Below are 22159 nucleotides of genomic sequence, written 5' to 3'. Positions count from 1 at the left end.
TGGGCACACAGCTTCCTAACAATGTTCGTAGTCTATAAGGCAGTGACTATGAAAGACAGCCTGCACTACCTAAATATGCCATGCTATAATCTGGTACCAGCCAGAACTGACATGCACCTGGAATTACACTATCCAACTTTATTTGGCATAAATTCCTAAAACCTCAATGTACCTCCAGTGTCGTTAAAGGTCTCCTTAGATTACATCCCCAAGCTTAAAACCTTAGAGAGGGATGAGCAAAACTTTGATGGCTTCCAGGATTGCAGAGTGGAGCAAGTGCTTTGTCAAGGTAGAGTTTTATTTTCTGAAAATAATAAGCTAAAATATATTGTACCAAAGCTGAATATACTGGGTGGTATTTCGCACACCATGAGAACATACTGAAATAGACTGTTCATCCAGTGACCACCTAAGTTCCTAAAACCTTGCTCAGAGGAAGCTGCATAGAAGTTCAAGACACAAGGGAAAACGCTGATTGAAGTCTATGAACAAGGGGGCGGAGCTGTGGAGCAGGCATATACGTATGCTTGTCCTTTCCACACACAGAGACCACCGTCCCCAATAAGACAGTCAAAGGCAGCCGCCAAGGCCCTGGGACCAACAGGGAGTATCACCCCCCTCACAGACCCTGCCACTCCTTCAGACATTAGTCTTGCTGTTGCACTAGGCTACTGCATCCGCTGCAGGGAATCACCACCGTGGATATGGAAGAAGCCGAAAGTAAAAAAACTGCACACGGCAAACAAAGGAGAGTGAAGAACAAGGCAAGCCCAAAAAGGAGCAGCGGGAAGCACCCCACTGCTAAGGTAGACACGTGATCCATCCTGCAAAAGTGAAGAACAAGTTGCTTGCCATTGGTAAAGCCCTTTCTGGTTGATACTGCAGACTTCATAACCTTTATAGTATTCCCAGGCTCCAGCCTGAATCAGAATAGAATTCTTGGAAATGCTCCAACAACTGGTAGGGGTGGTTATGAGAGTGTGTGGTTGACTCCCTACCACCCTAGAAGTGAACGAGCAGAGCCAAAATTAAGGGCCACCTCTGTGTGCTGATATTAGTTTCATTCATCTGTCTCATTCAGCACAGAGCAGAGAACAAATCATTGGTGACAGTGTGCTGATGTCCAAGCCCGAAATGCATTGGGTTTATAATAAAAGGAATGCTGCTTCGAACTATCTGTTGTACTTGGATCTTATTTTGGAAGAGGCCTCGATGGGCACACTAAAATACGAGAAGTTCCCAAAGTACATTTTGTTACGTATGTGGATTTGAAAATGCAAACAATTTCTGATAAAAAACGGATGAAAAGGACAAACTTTTAAATAATGTGAAACTATGACAAGTTGGTTGGATTCAATATCCTATTATGCAGTGCATCTGGGAGTGGAGCGTGGATTCTGCGCTCCCCATATTCATGCATTACGCTAAGTGCGTTTAGGGCAAAGCACTACCCAGTTTTGCACGCAAGTTCAAAAGGAGGCTGATAGTAGTAATTTTTTGATTAACTTTAGAGAAATAAGGTGTGCAGAACCACCCCATTCATGTTCAATTTGGGAACTTTGCCAATGTTTGTTTTTTTCTTTTGCCATGCTTTTCAGCATCTTACATTTGCTTTACAGCATGGCCAAAAGGCATTGGCAAAGCCAATAGGTCACAAAGGAGAGACCTATTGGCTATGCCAATGCTCGATTAAAAATGAATGCTGTTCCCACATTGAGAAATTCAACCTGATGAATAGAAGGATGACCTTTGCCTATCAACTTTTGGTTACATCTTTATCTTACTTGAGGGGGTAGAGAGGATGAGATTCAGGGGTAACCAATCTCCTCTCTGTCTCTACCCACCTCTTCTCAACTATTTTCAGTCATCCTAGTCTGCCCCACCCTTTTTCACTTTTTCTCTCCCTACTCAATGCCTATATAGACCCTAGGCCATCTTACCTGACAACCGTGATAATCACCACTGCCTCTATTACATCTGACACATTTTTAATTATGCAATCTTTCAGTCCACCTTTGCTGCCCATTCCTCTTCCTCTATATGTACAGGTGGGCAACAGATCTAGAAACCAGTACTGAAACCTACATATGTTTTTTGGCAGCAATCTTTTTACCCACTGCTGTCTTTTGTAGAAACTAAATTTGCTTAGAATTCCTAACTAGTCGGCATTCATACAAACCTGGGATTTAATACATTTTCCAGTCTCTTCTGAAAACTGTTTGGCTTTCATCAGAAATTATTCTTACATGCAGGTATTTCACAAAAAAGTAGAATGATCATCTTGGGTTCATTAGACCAGTAGTCTCCAATTTGGTTTGTTACTGAATTTAGATGCTACTCCCGTGCACTACCAGTCCGAATACATGCAGTTAATGGTAAGACATTGAAGAGCCATAAGTCCCTGTCAGAGGAAAGCATCCAACACTTACTGTCACCCAAACATATTACATAATGTTACTCGCCTCCATCCAGAGCGACACATTGTCCATCTTGAGATCTGAAAAGGTGTCATTCAGATACATCTTGAGCCCAGCGGCACATGCTGCAATTGGTGCCAATAGACTGGCATTGTCAGAAGACGCACCGATAAAGACCGCGAAGTCACAGCGAGCGCCAGCTTCGGCCAACTAAAAGGGAAAATATTGGGGTACAAAGTGATCAGGAACTGAGAAGCAAATAAGGTGAACAATCACAGGTGTTTCATTCCAAAATTCCTACAAAGGATCTTTTTTAGAAAATGCTTTTACACCAGAGTATTAGCCTATCGCTCACATATGTGAAACAAGTAGTGGAAACTGAAGGAAATACAATGAAAAGACGACTTTATGCCACAATTTAGTATGTGTGACTCTTCTTTGCCCCACTTCCTTGTAAAAGGACAAAGCACGGAGAAAAATGAGGCAGAAGTTTTCCAGTGAATTATTGCAGTTTGAACAGATTTTTTGTCCACATGTAGACAGGGTGTGGCCCAATCATGCACAAACTTAAAATACTTTGTGAAAAAAGTTCCACTTCTCAAAACAGATCATTAACATGCATACCTTATGTGCCAGTGAGAAGGAAGCGGAGTCTATGATGGCAGGGGAGGTGTTGGGCATAGCACACACCATGGTGACACCTCCTGCCAATGCTGCTGCTGTGCCGGAAGAAAAGTCTTCTTTATGGGTGGCTCCAGGTTCACGCAGGTGGACATGGACATCAATGAAACCTGTGGAAAGATAGAGGCAGTGAGAGGAAGAGAGAGCAGAGCAAGACTATGAACTCTCATCCTGGAAAGGATAGCTGAATTCTGGTATAATAAGGTCCATCAACTAAGGTGACTCATGCTAGGTTTGTTCTAGTAGCTGCCTCTTGCAGCAGAGTCTTTTTTCTGTGAGACCAAAGAGAAACATGTTGGCATTTAGATATTGGCAATGGGGCTCTACAACCAACGCAGGTGTGGTTAAGTAAGTCACTAGCTGTATAAGGAATGAAGATAGAGATAGAGATATATAGATAAGATAAGATATAGATAAGATATAGATAGATAAGATAAGATATAGATAAGATAAGATATAGATAAGATAAGATATAGATAAGATAAGATATAGATAGAAAAGATATAGATAGATAAGCTATAGATAGATAAGCTATAGATAGATAGATAGATAGATAGATAGATAGATAGATAGATAGATATCTCACTCAACATCTTGGTGCAGCAGACCAGAATCTTTGGAGTTAAAAGAAAGACTCGCTCCTAGATAACTTTAAAGGGCTCATGATGAAGATGGTACAACCAGAAGCACTGTGTGGGGCCTAGTTCATTTATTCACAGTGTGAACGAGAGCAGGTCTGTGCTCGCTACAAATAAAGACACAGTACCTTTATGGAGTAAATGGATAAAGCTCTTCACAAAGCAAGTGGGGTACTTATTGCATTTATCTGACAAATAAGTGACTGCGGACACTAAGACTAACATGTAGTCCCAAAATGGTAATTCCACCATCAACGTTCTGTGCCAGTGAGACTCATGTACGATGTGCATGAGCCACGCACATGTCCACACCTGAAATCTTGGCATCCAGCTTTCCCTTGACTCTCCATCAGACACTACAGTAGATCAATTAGTAAGGCGAGAGTACTCATGAACATTTAATTGGATTCTGGTTTCCCAACCTTACCAAACTGCAATTCTGCACCTATCTAGTTTATGCCATTAAAACAAATCTCCCCTAACAGAGCATATCTGTGGCCTCTGAACAGGTTCCTGCAACAAATTGATGAAAGTAATGCTTGAGTTAATCTCAGACCATAATTTTTCGCCCACTACGCCACTCCAGACTGAAAAACCATATACAAATCAGTCTTAGTTCTGCTGTAATAGGAATAGTCCAGCCAGACCTTCCAGGCCGGGTCCCCTCCAGTCGGAAAAGAAGCAACTCCAGATCGGTTCAACCTCCTTCGCTCTCTTCAGAGAAGTACAGCTTTACTCCTGTGGCACAATGAGCACAGAATCCAGGTCTGGAGATACCTGCCACACTGAAGGCATCTAATGCAAACCTGTTAAAAGGGAAGCTTAAGTAATCGCAGCCTCTGATGAATGCTCAGGGCTGCATTCTACTCCATAGGTTTTCACTCATGGTACGACTCTAGATCGAGATCTGCCATACGTAAATCTGTCTTGCCAAAATTGTCAGCATCACTTTGTTTTTCATCCAAAGAGAAGTGTGGCAGCTGTTCACCATCAACATGTATCTGATGTATTGATATGCAACACCTAGTTAACATTTCGGTGTCACTGGTACTCCATTTGTTTAGTTGCTAAATGTGGCAAAAGCTTAGTTACTCACTGCGCCTTGACGACTCGCATACCTGGCAGACGGATGAGCTTCTGAGATGTCATGCAGTCCACATGTGTCTTCACTGGAGGAGCAGCCCCAATCTGTCGCAGCGCCTAAGCAAAAGCAAAATCCACTGTCAAGGCAAAGTCTTTTCATTTACATTTATCGTTCGAGCAGAGAAGCAAAATTTGACTTTATGGACACAATCTCAAGCGGCTAATACTCACTGTAAAGCAAAACCCTCAGTGGTTTATTATCTCATTCAGACAAGAAGAGAACACGTATTTAACTTCATTGTTCAGTAGCATGAAGATATTATAGTTTTGCATGCATTGCGAGCTACTATCGTTTAGTGGTACATAAGATAAGTCAATTTCATTTAAGTTTCTTCTTGCTGGCATGTGAATGGGCGTCTAGGCAATGAGACGTTGACCACTACCCTACAATGCCTCCTGCGTCTGCTCCATTTTTAGTCTGCAGGAAAGTGCCCCCATGTTTGCCTGGTATTTGATGCAACTTTAAATGAAGTGCACTAGGTTCCTGCTAACCAGGTCCCTAGTGCCAGTGTTCTTTCCCAAAAACAAGGTAACTGTGCAATTGTTCCACAATTGGCAAGACCGTAGGCACCTCTGTAAGTAGCTAAAAAATGGTTCCCATGGTACCTAGGGAATGGGTATTGAAGAGGGTCCCTAAGGACAGCAGCACATATTGTGCCTCCCTAAGGGACCCATCATCAAACTCACACAGACTGCTTATCCCTGCTGCGTGAAATGGTGCAGACAAAAGTGAAAGCACGACATGGCACACAGCCTACGTGCCATGTCCCCAGACACTGCACGAAATGTATGTAAGTCAATCCTACCATCAGGCCTTACAGCCGTAATGCAGAGTTCATTATATTACATATGTGGTCATATCTGCATGAGAAGATATGCCCCTGTGCGGTCTAGTTTAATTACTAGATAGTACAAGTGAACATAGAAGCCACGTTAAGTATATGTACTTGGAACTAGTAATTAAGAGTTCCTCAGCTGCATTATGGCTTCACTGAAACCTACGGTGCTCCGTATCAAATACCCTGTCTTAATAAATCCATGTTGATGCCTGTAGGGGATTCATTAAGACATGCACCACGAGGCCACCTTAGAGGTGCCCCCTGAAAAACTACCAGATTCTAGTGTGCTGGCTGACTAGTGTAGACCAGCCTGCTATCAGACAGCTTTCTGACCCCCTGCAGATGAAAGCCCCCGCTCTCAGAGGTCTGAAACAATGCCTGTTCTGGACGGAAGAGTCACCTCCTCTAAGCAAGATGGCTAGAAAACAGCATTTCAAGGCAGGAAGCTTAAAGGGCTCTGCTGCCTTGGATATGTAACCCCAGCTTCCCGCAGACAGGGGAAATGCCACCCCTTTGGCACCAGGGAAGGCAGAGAAATTAGCTAGTCCGGAGGCGTGTTCACTATCAGACTAGTTACACCTGAAAGGTAGGCTACCTGAAGTGAACACAAAAAGTAGAATCCCACCATCTGTGTTTTTGGTGAAATTAGACTGGGTTAGATTATACTCACTCCCCACAGGAAGTGGTCACATAAAGGGTGTAGGCACCCCAAAGTAAGTAGCCAATTGGCTAGTGCCTTACACTCCCTTAACACCTCTAAATTGAGTATCTATAGGTGGCACTCCAGACACCAGGAACTCAGATTCGACGGACACAAGAAGAGGACAAAGAATAGCGAAGATGTGAGAGCTGAGGACTAGCTGTGGACTTTTTGGCAACAAACTCTGCCTTCTTGCACCCAGCCCGGCAATCCGACTCGGCCTATGTTGGACGGACCGGGAGGGTCGGCCGAGGATAAGGGGAGAGGTCTCCGGGGAGAGCCGTCTCCAGCGATCGTACAGACAAGTAACTTCCCCCCCACAGACGGACACCACACCAGGATAAGGTTTAACGATACTTTATAAGCACTTCTTTAAGTACGGTAAAATGATACAAGGAGGTCTGGACTCAGGGGTCCCCTCGGTTCTGGTCTCTGGATTGGGAAAAGGGGTAGCGGGACAGTCTTGTTACCAATAGATGAAAATAGCTCTCAATCCTCGAGCTCGGAGTTCTAGATGATCGGGCCGCGGCGGAGCCAGCAGGTCCCGGGACGGACGAAGGAAGCGACGGTCCGCGGCGGAGCCAGCAGGTCCCGATGGAGATGGTAGTTACAAACGGTCCGCGGCCACGCCAGCAGGTCCCGACGACGATGAAGGTTTACGAAGGTTGCGGCAGCGCCAGCAGGCAGGACGATAGTTCGCAAGGCAGGGCTACGGCAGCGCCAATAGCCCGTCAAGGATGAGTTTTTCACTGCGTCTCTCGACTCCAGGATACAACTGGCTTCCTGCTCTGGAGCTGCCCCAGTTATAGGGCTGGTGCCCTTTGATGTCCGGACCCTCGCACTCGGAGGTCGGGGGGTCCGGGATGAGGGAGTCCAGACACCCAGCAGGGGGGTGGAGCCAGCGCCCGGGGAGGTTGTGGGCGAGCGGTACCTGGCGGGGGAGAGCCATCGACACCTCTTTCTCCCATTGACCTGCCAAGTAGTCCGCTCACCTCCTGGGTGGATGGTGGTGCCGGGATGTCTGAGGCCTGGCCAGGCCCAGGGTTGGGGTCGATCGGGGGCCATGCGGCCTCGTGGTGGAGTGTCCAAGATGGCGCCCAGGCTCGGCGCGCGGGCTGGTAGTGGATCGGGCCCACGAGGTCGATATGTTCAGAGGCAAGGGTCCCGGAGGGGACGGAAAATGTGAAGTGGTGGTGTGTGACACTTGAGGGGCCGGGCTCGGGCCTGGTCGGGCAGAGGGGGAGCGGCCCTTCACGTGGCCTGTCCAACATGCGTCCCCCCCAGCTGAAGGCGGGGAGAGTCACCCATCCTCTTGGGGACTCTCCTCGTCGAGGCGGAAAAAGCGGGACAGGCCATCCGCGTTGGCGTGATCTGGCCCAGGCCGGTGTTCAACAGTGAAGTCCATCCCTTGTAGGGAGATGGACCAACGTAGTAGTTTTGGGTTCTCCCCCCGCATCTGCATCAACCACTGCAGGGGTCGATGGTCGGTCTGCACCCGGAAGTGTGTGCCAAATAGGTAGGGCCGGAGCTTTTTGAGGGCCCATACCACAGCGAAGGCCTCCCTCTCGATGGTGCTCCAGCGTTGTTCTCGAGGTAGGAGTCGCCTGCTGATGAAGGCAACTGGCTGATCAAGGCCTTCGGTGTTCAATTGAGACAGGACCGCCCCAATGCCGTGGTCGGAGGCATCCGTCTGGACGACGAATTCCTGGCTGTAGTCGGGGGCCTGGAGCACAGGGGCGGAGCACATGGCGGCCTTCAGTTGTTCGAAGGCTGTTTGACAATCTGGGGTCCAGTTGACCTTCTTGGGTTGATTTTTGGACGTGAGTTCTGTGAGGGGCCCCACTATGGTACCATAGTCTTTCACGAACCGTCTGTAATAGCCCGTGAGTCCCAGAAAGGCGCGTACCTCGGTCTGGGTGATGGGGGGCTGCCAGGACTGGATGGCGGCAATCTTGAGCTGCAGAGGGGCCACCAGGCCGCTTCCCACCTGGTGTCCGAGGTAGGTTACGGACCCCTGACCAATTTGGCATTTGCTGGCCTTGATCGTGAGGCCAGCTCGCTGAAGGGCCTGTAGCACCGCTCGGAGGTGGTGGAGGTGGTCGGACCAATGGTGGCTGTACACAGCGATGTCGTCTAGGTAGGCGGCGCTGAATCCTTCGAGCCCGGCCAAGACCTGATTGACGAGCCGCTGAAATGTTGCTGGAGCATTCTTCATGCCGAAGGGCATGACCTTGAAATGATAATGGCCATCAGGAGTGGAGAATGCAGATCGTTCTTGGGCCCGGGGTGTGAGGCCGATCTGCCAATAGCCCGCCGTCAGGTCGAAAATACTGAGGTAGCGGGCAGCTCCCAGGCGGTCGATTAGCTCGTCTGCCCGGGGGATGGGGTGGGCGTCCGTTCTGGTGACCGCATTCAAGCCCCGGTAGTCGACGCAGAACCGGAGTTCCGGTGTGGTGCCGGGAGGGGCTGCTTTGGGGACCAGTACTACTGGGCTGGCCCAGGGGCTGTCTGAGGGCTCAATGACCCCGAGCGTGAGCATTTTGGTTACTTCTTCCTGGATGCAGGCCCGTACCCGATCTGGTACGCGGTAGGCCCGGTGGCGGATAGGGGGGCTGTCCCCCGTGTCCACGTCGTGCACACACCAGGAAGTGACACCTGGGGTGAGGGAAAACAGGCCGGCGAACTGCAACAGAAGGTCTCGACATTCTTGGCGTTGTTCCAGGGTGAGGGCCTCCGAGAGTCGGACCCCATCCACAGAGCCATCTTTCTCCCGAGTCCGTAGGAGGTCAGGGAGGGGTTCGGAATCTTCTTCGGCTCCATTGTCTGTGGCCATCAGGAGGCTGAGTTCTGAACGTACAAAGTGGGGTTTCAGTCTATTAGCGTGGAGGACTCGGAGGGGGTTCCGTGAAGATTCCATGTCGATGAGATAGGTGACAGGACCCTTGCGCTCGACTACTTTGAAGGGCCCCGTCCACTTGTCTTGCAAGGCGCAGGGTTCGGTGGGGGACATCACCCATACCTGTTGTCCGGGTTCAAATTCGATGGAGGAGGCATTTTGGTCATACCACTTTTTCATGTCCTCTTGACTGGCCTCCAAGTTTGCTTTTGCCAGCTCTCTGAACCGTCGGGTCTGGTTGCGGAGGGTTTTTAGTTTGCGGCCGCTCTTTCCACTGGCTTGGCACGTGGGGCAAGATCGTCAATGCTGGAGTACATCATTCCTCATTTTGGGCCAGAAGAAGTGGGTCACTAGGCGGCTGTAGGTTTTATCCTGACCCAGGTGTCCAGCCAGGGGGACATCGTGGGCCAGGTTTAGCAAGAAGTCTCTAAAACGGAGGGGCACCACTAGCACTCGGCTGGCCCCCAGCTCCGCGATCCTTTGCTCACTGTATAGCAGATCATTGTCCCAGTAAATCCAATGTGTTCCGGAGGTATCCCCGGCGCTCTGGGCGAGGGCTTGTTGGCGGAGTCCCTCGAGGGAGGGACAGGTCTTCTGCTCTTGGCGAAATTGCTCCTGTGTGGGCCCCCCCTCTTGATGCCACTGGTCGAGGCCAGCGAGGTCCGGAGGTTGAGCTGGTTCTGGGGGGACGGCACGGTCGGTGTCTTCGACTGGGGCGACCGGGGGAGGAGGCGCCGGCCATTCGGGTTCCTCCGGTCGGGGATTGGCACGGGTGGCCATGGACCGGGTGGTGACGCGCGCCCAGTCCGGGATGCCTAACATCCCCAGGTGTTCTCTTCGTTCTACGGCTGCCCACGGAGAGCTTTCAAGGTCATTTCCCAGGAGGCAGTCTACGGGGGCATCATCCCGGACCGTCACTTTCAACATGCCGGAGACCCCTCCCCATTCGAAAGGGACGCAGGCCATCCGGCATAGACTCTCCGAGTTATCGGCTGAACGGACAGGGCAGAGAATGTTTGGTAGGAACTGTTCTGGGGTCACCAGGTGACAGCGGACGGGTGTTACACTGGCCCCGGTGTCACGGAGGGCTTCGGCCTGGCGTCCATTGATGCTCACCCATTGGCTGTACTTCCGGGTGTTAGCGGGTAGGGGGACCCGCGGGACCATGTCTTTCCCCCCTAAGCATGCTAGAGCCATGGCGGCTGGCTCCCATTCTTGATGCTCTTGTTCATATTCTTCTTGCTCCTCGGAGATCTGTTCTTCCCCCAGGGCAGCAGCGGCCACTTGGCGGGGTCTTGGGCTCTGGTACTGTGGGCAATTTGGGTCGTTTGCATAGTGGCCGACTCGTTGGCATCGGTGACACGTGACATTGGCTCTGTATCCCGGTCGCGCTGGGGTGCTGCCCCGGTTGGCCGGGGGGGTGGTGCTGGTAGCGGGGGCGACCGGAGCGTTGTCTCTTCCTCGTCCTTGGCCCCCTCCTCCTCCTCGGGGACGGTGCTGACCGTTGTTGTTCCGGTTCTGTTCATAGGATCCATTTCGGCCCACTCTGGTGATTTCCCACCGGTCAGCCTCGGCTGCGAGCTGCCGTGGATCAGTCAATTTGCTTTCGAGGAGGTGCTGCCGGAGCTCAATGAAGCAATTGTTTGATAGATGCTCCCACACCATGAGATTGAATAGTTGTTCGTAAGTTGTGACATTGCTTCCTTTGATCCAGCCCTCGAAGGCTCGGCTAAAATAGTTCACATAGTCCACCCAAGTTGTACCCGGGATGCGGGTGCAGTCTCTGAACCTCTGACGGTACATCTCGGGTGTGAGCCCATAGCGGGTGAGGAGGGCAGCTTTCATGTGGTCATAGGAGGTCATCTGGTGGTCCGGGAGCTGTAGCAGGGCATCGCGGCCCTCATTGAGGAATCTCCCCCATAGACCGGCTCCCCAGTCGCTTCGATCGATCCGGTGGGCGGTCATAGCGATTTCGTAGGCCTTGAACCATTGCTGGATGTCGTCCTCTCGGAAGTATTCTCGAACGACATCCTTGGGGATGTGTACCTTCTTATCTGTTGTCCCTGGGGTGTGGGGTTGCTCGGGCACCCCTAATTCTTTGTTCTGCTTGCGTAAGTCTATCTCCGCTAATTTGCGCTCGTGTTCATATGCCAGTCTCTTTTCCTCGAGCTCCCTTTGTCTCTGTTTTTCCTCTCTTTCTTCTCGGAGACGCAGGTGCTCTAAGCTCAGTTTTTGTTCGGCCAACTTAAGTTCAACATCCATTTTGAGCCGGGCCATTTCTAGTTCATGTAGTCGTGTTTTTTCTCGTTCCTGGATCTCGTCTTGCGAGAGACCCGTTCTTCGCTCCTCGGGGGCCGTGGTGTTTTTTTCTACTGCTGCGATGTTTTGGTCGGTGGTTCCGACGGCCCCGGTTTCTGCCCAGGACTCTAGGGCATGCTTGAAATCGTCTTTGGTACTTAGACCGGTGGTAGCGATACCTAGTTCGATGCAGAATTGTTTTAATTCACGATGGCTGTACTCGTCCAATTTCTCCATCTGAAATTTCTCGGTGGATCCGCTTTCTTTGGTTGTCATCGTGATTTCGTCGTGGGGTGAGCTACTTTCTGTACGATTATGCGGTGATTCGGATCGCGCCGCTGGCCACCAATGTTGGACGGACCGGGAGGGTCGGCCGAGGATAAGGGGAGAGGTCTCCGGGGAGAGCCGTCTCCAGCGATCGTACAGACAAGTAACTTCCCCCCCACAGACGGACACCACACCAGGATAAGGTTTAACGATACTTTATAAGCACTTCTTTAAGTACGGTAAAATGATACAAGGAGGTCTGGACTCAGGGGTCCCCTCGGTTCTGGTCTCTGGATTGGGAAAAGGGGTAGCGGGACAGTCTTGTTACCAATAGATGAAAATAGCTCTCAATCCTCGAGCTCGGCGTTCTAGATGATCGGGCCGCGGCGGAGCCAGCAGGTCCCGGGACGGACGAAGGAAGCGACGGTCCGCGGCGGAGCCAGCAGGTCCCGATGGAGATGGTAGTTACAAACGGTCCGCGGCCACGCCAGCAGGTCCCGACGACGATGAAGGTTTACGAAGGTTGCGGCAGCGCCAGCAGGCAGGACGATAGTTCGCAAGGCAGGGCTACGGCAGCGCCAATAGCCCGTCAAGGATGAGTTCTTCTCTGCGTCTCTCGACTCCAGGATACAACTGGCTTCCTGCTCTGGAGCTGCCCCAGTTATAGGGCTGGTGCCCTTTGATGTCCGGACCCTCGCACTCGGAGGTCGGGGGGTCCGGGATGAGGGAGTCCAGACACCCAGCAGGGGGGTGGAGCCAGCGCCCGGGGAGGTTGTGGGCGAGCGGTACCTGGCGGGGGAGAGCCATCGACACCTCTTTCTCCCATTGACCTGCCAAGTAGTCCGCTCACCTCCTGGGTGGATGGTGGTGCCGGGATGTCTGAGGCCTGGCCAGGCCCAGGGTTGGGGTCGATCGGGGGCCATGCGGCCTCGTGGTGGAGTGTCCAAGATGGCGCCCAGGCTCGGCGCGCGGGCTGGTAGTGGATCGGGCCCAGGAGGTCGATATGTTCAGAGGCAAGGGTCCCGGAGGGGACGGAAAACGTGAAGTGGTGGTGTGTGACACTTGAGGGGCCGGGCTCGGGCCTGGTCGGGCAGAGGGGGAGCGGCCCTTCACGTGGCCTGTCCAACAGCCTACCACTGTGCATCTGTCAAGAAACCCAGTGGGCTCCCAGCCCTTCGCAAATTGTCAGTGGAGGAGCTGCTCCCCTGCAGCCACCAAGCAGCAAAATCCAGTCCACCGTTCTGCTGCCTGCTGGCCCCATCAATGCTGCAGCCGCCCAGGAAGAGGACACCGTGCTCCAGAAGGTTGGACCCATCTCCCCACTAAATGAGAACATGCCAGGACCAACCAGAACCGCACAGCAACCATACCCAGGGTACTGGACCTCTTGAAGCAATCAAAGCCTGCTTGAGTCCAATCCAAACTCCAACAACTAGAAGACAGCACAGCAATCGAGGGACGTCAGCACCACAAAGACCCACTTCGAGGGTGGCCCAGCTGTCCTGTTTTTTGTTCCCTGAAACCGGCGAGACCGACAACGTGAGCGCTTGTGACACACAACTCCAACCAACCTAACCACTCTGCAACCGAGCGCCCAAGCCCAGTTTCCCAAGAACCAACTGTGCTTGCTTGCTCTCAGGATCCTCATGAACCGAGCCCCCAGTTGGAAGCTCCCGGACTTGTCACCAAGTCCCCCATTGTAGCCTGTTTCTAGGTGCCCCCCTCCCCTCCTTTGGTGTAGCGCGCTAACCCACCAGCCAGACCTGCACATGGAAGCTCCAGGGCAGGCAAAGACTAAATGCTGGTGGTTGTTTGGACCTCGGCCCCTACAACCTTAAGTCCTGAATGGGACCCCAGGACACCATTTTCAAGGTAATGTATGCATTACATGCCTTTTTTCCCCATAGTAAATCATTACAGCGTACAGACGCATTTTAGTAAATATTCTACTTACTGTGAGAAAATGGGGTTCTGTTGCACCATACACCACCCCCCTAATCCCCCCCCCCCCCCCCCTTTGAGGTGAAAGAATTACCAAGTCGACAGGGCACACTGCCTGTGTGCCATGCCAGCTAGGACTGTCTAAGATATAGGTAAGTAACACCTCTAGCAGGCCTTACCAGCCCTAAGGCATAATACACTATAGCCCAGGTGTGGACTTATTAGCATGAGCAAATATGCCCCACACAGTAGTAGGGTCTAGTTCCTAATATTGCAAGTGTCAGGGAAGGTATAGAGAGTAAATGGGCTGCACAGCACCATGATGAACAGCTTCTTATAATAAATCCACACTGATGCCAGTGTGAGATTTATTAAAACATGTGCTTAGAGGGCACTGACTGGCTTTAGGCAGCCTGCCACAGACATGTTTCTGGACCCCTGGTTGGAGAGCATCTGCTGTCTGGGACCAAAAACAATGCACATCCTGGGCAGGGACATCAAACCTCCTCCCCCAGCATGGGCCAGTGCTAGGAGGGGAAGCTTCAAAGGCATGCCTCCCTTGTAATGCGACCCCCAGCCTCTGCTGCTAGCAACAGATGGCAGCCCCCGGTTTACACCCCGCCACTTTGGGTGGGAAAAGCGGTGGGGAAACTTAGAAAGGCTAGGAGGTGTGCCCACCTTGCCAACTCCACCCCATCTGGTGGAGGAGGCGCAGTTCCCCATACTCCCCTTCATCTTGAAGATGAGGGGACCCCCTCTAATCAGGCTGGGTTTATGCCCCCTCCTGCAGGAGGGTGGCACAATAGTGGGTGTAGTCACCCCAGGTAAAGTGCCCATTGGCCCTACCTACTACTCCCCTAAATTTCGTATTTAGGAGGTTCCCCACACCGAGAAACTAGATCTGCGATGAGCTAAGAAGAAAGAGGACTACCCTGCAGAAGACTGAAGACGACTGCCTTGGCCCCAGCCCTACCGGCTTGTCTCCAGCTTCTGCAAACCTGCGATCTGTCTCCCGTGGACAGTAGACCTGTTCAGAAACAAAACAACTCCAAGGACTCCATGTCTCCTACCCACTCTGCACCTGCCGGCCATGGCCCGAGTCTGAGTGGCTCATTGATGCAGTGAAGTCTCCCCAGCGATCCTGACCTTGTGCCCAGCGTTGGCTAAACGCTCCTGACCTCCACGACGGCACCTGCAGTGTGAATCTCGAAGACCATCTACCCCCCTCCCCCAACCAGCTTTGGTAAGAAGACAGACATCGAAAGGCACCGCTGAACCAGACGCGCCAGGGGCTTGGTGAGCTGAACCAACTGTGCCCCTACGACCCTCTACATCTCCACTTACCTCTGCTGTCGTTGGTCTTCATCCTACAACCTCTAGTGTCAGGCCTGCAGCCTCTTTGTCGAATAAAGAATCCTGGAAGCAGTGTGACTCCAAGGACCCGTTGTCTCCGTTGGAAAGCATTGGGCCGATCTCCGTTTTTGACCTCTGCACCTGGCTGCCCTTGTGCCGCTGGTGGTCCAGTTGCACAAGTTACTTACCTTCGGTAACGATATATCTGTTAGAAACAGTAGTTAGTATTAGATTCCTTACCTTAGAATATCCCCAGGCATCAGACTGGATCCGGAAACTTTTGCTTAGCAGTACCCTTGCGCGTCGGTAGCCGTCGTCTGCGGCTCCGCGTTAGTCGTCGGCGTCGGGATGACGTCGCCGGAGTACTTAGACGCCGCCCTCGCGCGCTGACGTCGTTCTTATACATAGCTTTTCCACGCCAGAAACGCAGAGCTATGCCAAAAACCAACACTGGTGCCATGAAAACTAGGGCCCTGAAAGGGGATGACCCTAACCCTAGATATTGGTTCACAGAACGGGGAGGATGGGTGGGGCAGTAAGGAATCTAATACTAACTACTGTTTCTTACAGATATATCGTTACCGAAGGCAAGTAACTTGTGTATCTGAAAGAAACAGGTTAGTATTAGATTCCTTACCTTAGAATAGACACCCTAGCAATACCGACCCCGGTGGTGGGTCAGCGAACCAATAATCACACCAGAAAGTCCTGGAGAACGGAACGGCCGAAAAAGCCATCTATCCAGACTTGGCTGTCCAGGCAGTAGTGTCTTGCGAATGTGTGCAGCGAGGCCCACATAGCTGTCCTGCAAGGGGACTCCCCGACCCAGGGGAGTAGTAGCCGCCGTGGCCTGGGTGGAATGGGCCCTCAGCCCAACAGGGGGCTCCTTTTTAGCCAAAGAATAGCACGCCTTGATGCACAGGACGACCCAACGAGAGATGGTTCGTTTGTGCACCGCCCGACCTTTCTTAGCGCCCACGTACCTAACAAAAAGTTGGTCATCCACCCGGAACTGGCGTGTGCGATCCAGATAGAATGAGAGCGCACATTTTGGGTCCAGACGGTGGGGCCTCTCTTCCTCTTTCGAGGGAGGCAGAAAGAAGGTGGGCAAGGTGATGGATTGCCCGATGTGGAAGGCTGTGACTACTTTGGGCAGGAAAGAGGGTCGCGTCCGCAACACAACTTTGTCGGGATGGACAGAAAGGAAGGAATATGCTACTTACCAGTATGCATCTGTTCTTGGCATGTAGGGCTGCTGACATTCATATCTGTACATAGATCGCCGCCTAGTGTTGGGTCCGGATGATTGCACTTTGTTGTCTTGGAAGAGTCTTCGAAGTATCACGAGATAGGAGACTCCTCCCCTGGACTACAGTGCGCATGGGCATCTTCTCCATCCTCAGATTGTTTTTCGCCATTGTGGCAGAGGTGGAGATAGTAAAGTAAGAGATGGTCATGCAAGAGATAATGCTGCAGCTGCGACAGGCACCGGGGAGAAGGCCGGGCGATATGAATGTCAGCAACCCTACATGCCAAGAACAGATGCATACTGGTAAGTAGCATATTCCGTTCGAGGCATGTGGGCTGCTGAATTCATATCTGTGCATAAACTGTATAGCAGTATCTCCTCTAGCGGTGGCTACCTGTGCCAGCTGCAGCAGTTTGAAAAAGAGTTTTTAGGACAGCCTGGCCTACAGCAGCTTGCTGTTTTGCTTGCACGTCTACACAGTTGTGTTTTGTGAAAGTGTGTATGGTGGTCCATGTGGCTGCCTTACAGATGTCTTCAAGAGGAATATTTCCTAGGAAAGACATGGATGCCCCCATTTTTCTTGTGGAGTGTGCTCTTGGGGGGGGGACGGTTAAAGTGTGTGTTTGCCTTTTGATAGCATATTTGAATGCATTTAACTATCCATCTGGCTATTCCTGACTTTGAAATAGGATTTCCCTTGTGTTGTGGTGCAAAAGCAACAAATAGTTGTTTTGTCTTTCTAAATTATTTAGTTCTGTCCACATAATAGAGAAGAGCCCTTTTTACATCTAACGTGTGTAGGGCTCTTTCCGCTACTGACTGTGGATTTTGAAAGAAAACTGGCAGTTCTATTGATTGATTGATATAAAAATAGGATACAACCTTAGGCATGAACTTAGGGTTGGTCCTAAGAACCACCCTGTTGGCATGACCTGCATGAAAGGTTCTTGAATTGTTAGTGCTTGTAATTCGCTCACTCTTCTGAGTGAGGTAATGGCAACCAAGAATGCAACCGTCCACGTTAAGAATTGTAGTTCGCATGAGTGTAGAGGTTCGAAAGGAGGGCCCATAAGTCTGGTAAGTACTATATTTAGATTCCAGACTGGGGAATTTTTGACTCTTTGTCTGGAGGAGCAGCCTCTCCGGTAGTCTGGGAGTTAGCCCTCTTACGTGCGTTGGACACCACTACGGAGTCCAGGGGTAGCTGGCCGTTTATGTATGTAGGATCAATAGGTGCAGCCCTATATTCCTTTTCAATTCTAGGGTTAATGACCCGTGCCCTAGCAGTGTCTTTAAAAATGTCATGTGCATGTTTTAAGACGCCCTTTAACATGGGGAGTGTTTTTACATGTCTCTCAGATGTTGTGAGTGTATCAAAGAGAAAGTCTTCTTCAATAGCATCAGAGTGCATATCTACGTTATGGTAGGTAGCTGCTCTATCAAGTAAAGAATAAAAGGCCACTGTATCTTCAGTGGGTGATGGCTTAGTTGGGTAAACTGCTGGTTATGTAATGGGCAGAGTCCCTTCATTGTCTGGTTCTCCTCCTACACCCCATGGCTGTTATTTGGGGTCTCCAGTTGGGTTTTGTGGATAACCAAACCCCACATCTGCATCCGGATCTTCATCTGGGTTGTAGTCAGGTGATGCAGGGTCATATGGGATTGTAGGCATGGCTGGATTGATAGGTTCAAAAAGATAGGAGAGGTAGCGCAGTCCTGTTTCTTTTTGAGTGCTATTCTAGGAAAGTCTGCTATTGGCAGAGGCCTTTTCTTTTTTGTATACACAGTTACTTTGCCAGTTTCTGGGTCAATGTACAGCTTTGACTGGTCCTCTGTGGAGGGGTCTGGGTGAATAAGCTCTTCCTCCACAGTTTTTGCCTTTGGTGCCGTAGCTTTTGGTTTGCCAGATTTAGGGTCTGTATGTTTACTTGGTTCGACCCCTTTTGGTGGTTGGACGGGTTTTTGATATTTCTCGACACTTTTTGTCGGCTGGATGTCCTTAGCTGGCTTCACCACCTTTTTCGGACCGAGCGGTTTGTTTGGTTCGACAGTCTCTTTAGGTGTATGTGGTTTTGGGTCGGTGCCTTTTTTCGGATCGAGGGGCTTCAGCTCGACCGATTTGTTCTTGTCCACAGTAGGTTTCACTTTCGGTTCGACGTTAGTCTTGGGCGTCGGCATTTTACTTTCGTCGACAGTGTTTTTCCCTTTGTCGATATTTGATGGTTGTTTGCTCGATTCGACGTGCTTTGGCGTCGGATCGACGTGTTTGGGCCGCGAGGTGGACTCGACGGCTCTTGGTTTCGAGCTCGACTCGACAGATTTTGTCTTTGATGTCGACTCGACGGTCTTAGGCTTCGAAGGTTGTGTTGGTACTACGGCCTTCGGCTCGAGGACCTTTTGCTTAACTACTTTTGGATCGACGACATTAGGTCCGAAGACTGTGTTGTCGACTAATTTCGGTTTCAATGGAACCGGCGCCGTATGGCGTGTCTCAGAACTTTTCGAATATGTTCTTAGCCGGGCGGTACTGCGGGGCTGTAGAACTAAAGTGTAGATCTTGGCTAAGGCCCACGGGCGATGCCTCGATCTGAGTCTCTGATATTGGTTTTATGTCTATATGGGGCGGTGTACTCACGGTTCGCCCCTCGTCGTTATCGGAGTCGTCTTCAACCGCTACAATGTCGTCTTGATCATATTCCTCGAGATCGACGATATCTTCGTCCTCTTCGAAGTAATGTTCGGAGTTATGCTCCGAGTATTGTTCTTCATATTGATCAGATTCTTCGGCGCTACCTAGTTCTTCCTCATCGTCGAAGATGTTGTCTGGTTCTGGCGCAGACGTCTGCATTTCTTGCCTCGCTGCCCGTCGATTCCGGATAGTCTTTTTCGACCGGAACCGGGCACAAGCTAGGCAACTATCTTCCTTGTGATCCGGAGATAAGCATTTGTTGAACACAGGATGCTTATCCGTGTGCGAGAACTTTGAGTTGCACTGCGGGCAGTATTTAAATGGACTTCGTTCCATCGACGGCCGGTCCACGTGGTGTCGAGAAGGCCTCAAGGCCCGATTCGACGACCGGAGTGCAATAGATGTTTCCGAAGTGTCTCGGTACCGAGCGCTTAAACAATACCGACGGAACCGAAGGCCTTTTGGCCTTTACAGAAAGTTAGAGAATTTCGAACTTGGAGTGTAGGAAAGTACATCCAAACCCAACGGCGGAAAAAAACAATCGGAGGATGGAGAGGATGCCCATGCACACTGTAGTCCAAGAGAGGAGCCACCTATCTCGTGATACTTCGAAGACTCTTCCAGGACAACAACATGCAATCATCCGGACCAAACACTAGGCGGCGATCTATGCACAGATATGAATTCAGCAGCCCACATGCCTCGAACATTAATTTATAATGTAATGACAAATGCACTCAGAGGGCATCTTAGAGATGACCCCTGAAAAACTATCTAACTCTAGAGTCCTGGCAGAGTGTCTGCTTGCCAGCTGCCACCACCAAACATGTCTGGACCCCTGGGTCGAGAGCCTGCTGCTCTCAGGGGTCTGAAACAATGCACATCCTGGGACGAGGTGCCAAGCCTCCTCCCCCAGGATGGGCAGGTCCATGAAGGGGTAGATTCAAAGACTTGCCGCCTTTGTTAGCTACCGCAGCTTGTTGCTGCTTCCAGCAACTGGCTCCCGCCGGTTCTGACCCATACTATGGGCGGGGAATCGGTGGGAAAACCAAGTGAGGAAGGCAGGTGTGCCAACCTCACCCCGCAGGTGGGGGAGGCGAGGTGAAGCACAACTCTCAGTCCTCGCCATCTTGCAGAGTGTTGGGCCACTCAAACTTGGGGCGAGACAGTATGGTGCAGACTCGCAGATTCGATCAGAGCCAGTGTCTGGTTCTTGAGCAAGTCCGGTGCTCACGGGAGGCAAAGTCTTTGTAGGGAAGGCAGGGTAGGTCCTCTGGCTTCTGGGGGGCTGCTAACTGCAGGACACACTGGGATTCCACTGGAGCAGGTCGGTAAGGCTGAGGCCAAGTCAGTTGGTGTCCTCCTCTTCTTCCTTCAGCATGGCTCTTCGGTCGTCCTCCTTTCTTATCTTTCTTGTCTCGGGTGGCAGGGTTCGGGGTTGACCCATAATACTTAATTTAGGGTGTTTCTGGTAGGTACAGCTCGGACCCAATGGGTCCTTTCCTTGGGGTGGTTACACTCCCTATTATGCCACCCTCCAGTGGAAGGAAGGGCATAGGCCTCACTCTGGTTGGCTGGGTCCCCCCATCTTCAAGATGGCAGGACTGAGAGTTGTACTTCACCTCGCCTCCCCCACCTGAGGGGTGAGGTTGGCAAAGGTGGGCACACAAATCCTCCTATCTTGGTTTTACTGCCGATTCTCCCTCCAAAGTGGGGGTGAGAACCGGTGGGGGCCAGTGTCCTGGGAGCAGCAAATGGCCTTGTCAGCTCACAAAGGCGGCAAGCCTTTGAAGCTTTTCCTTCGTTGACCCTACCCATCCTGGGGAGGAGGCTTGGCCCCTCAACTCAGGATGTGCTTTGTTTCAGGACCCAGAGAGGGGGATCTATGCTACCTCTTCAAACAGCTACCAGTATGGAATATGCTACTTACCAGTATGCATCTGTTCTTGGCATGTAGGACTGCTGACATTCATATCTTGTGCATAGATCGCCGCCTAGTGTTGGGTCCGAATGATTGCACTTGTTGTCTTGGAAGAGTTTTCGAAGTATCACGAGATAGGTGACTCCTCCCTTGGACTACAGTGCGCATGGGCATCCTTCTCCATCCTCAGATTGTTTTTCGCCATTGTGGCAGAGATGGAGATAGCAAAGTAAGAGATGGCCATGCCAGAGAGAATGCTGCAGCTGCTACAGGCACCGGGGAGGAGGGCGGGCGACATGAATGTCAGCAGCCCTACATGCTAAGAACAGATGCATACTGGTAAGTAGCATATTCCGTTCGAGGCATGTGGGCTGCTGAATTCATATCTGTGCATAGACTGTATAGCAGTATCTCCTCTAGCGGTCGCTACCTGTGCCAGCTGCAGCAGTTTGAAAAAGAGTTTTGAGGACAGCCTGGCCTACAGCAGCTTGCTGTTTTGTTTGTACATCTACACAGTAATGTTTTGAGAAAGTGTGTATGGTGGACCATGTGGCTGCCTTACAGATGTCTTCAAGAGGAATATTTCGTAGGAAAGCCATGGATGCTCCCATTTTCCTAGTGGAGTGTGCTCTTGGGGGGACGGTTAAAGTGCGTTTTTCCTTTTGATAGCATATCTGAATGCATTTAACTATCCATCTGGCTATTCCTGATTTTGAAATTGGATTCCCCTTGTGCTGTGGTGCAAATGCAACAAACAGTTGCTTTGTTTTACGAAAGGATTCAGTTCTGTCCACATAGTAAAGTAGACCTCTCTTTACGTCTAGCGTGTGCAGTGCTCTCTCAGCTACTGACTGTGGATTTTGAAAGAACACTGGCAGTTCTATTGATTGGTTGATATGGAAATTGGATACAACCTTAGGCATGAATTTAGGGTTTGTTCTAAGAACCACCCTGTTGGCGTGTACCTGCATGAAAAGTTCTTGAATTGTAAGCGCTTGTAATTCACTCACTCTTCTGAGTGAGGTGATGGCCACTAGAAAAGCAACTTTCCACGTTAGGAATTATATTTCACAAGAATCAAAAGGTTCGAAAGGAGGGCCCATGAGTCTGGTAAGCACTATATTGAG

General features: G+C 50.8%; 1 protein-coding gene across 4 annotated transcripts in view; it reads right to left on the bottom strand.

Annotated features, from left to right (window-relative positions):
* The window catches only part of CAD (carbamoyl-phosphate synthetase 2, aspartate transcarbamylase, and dihydroorotase), a 359331-nt gene that overhangs the window by 125860 nt on the left and 211312 nt on the right, over positions 1-22159 (bottom strand). For all 4 annotated transcript variants that reach the window (XM_086928147.1, XM_086928144.1, XM_086928145.1 and 1 more), the window contains 3 exons: positions 4855-4936; positions 3042-3208; positions 2463-2627 (listed from right to left, as the gene is read on the bottom strand). In XM_086928147.1, the coding sequence (XP_086784273.1) occupies positions 2463-2627; positions 3042-3208; positions 4855-4936 (414 nt within the window). The remainder of the gene's footprint in view (positions 1-2462; positions 2628-3041; positions 3209-4854; positions 4937-22159) is intronic.

The sequence above is a fragment of the Lissotriton vulgaris genome, chromosome 6 (genome assembly GCF_964263255.1).
Source record: "Lissotriton vulgaris chromosome 6, aLisVul1.2, whole genome shotgun sequence".
Taxonomy (NCBI): domain Eukaryota; kingdom Metazoa; phylum Chordata; class Amphibia; order Caudata; family Salamandridae; genus Lissotriton; species Lissotriton vulgaris.
The sequence above is the reverse complement of the archived record's forward strand: the minus strand, read 5'-3'. Positions and strand labels throughout refer to the sequence as shown.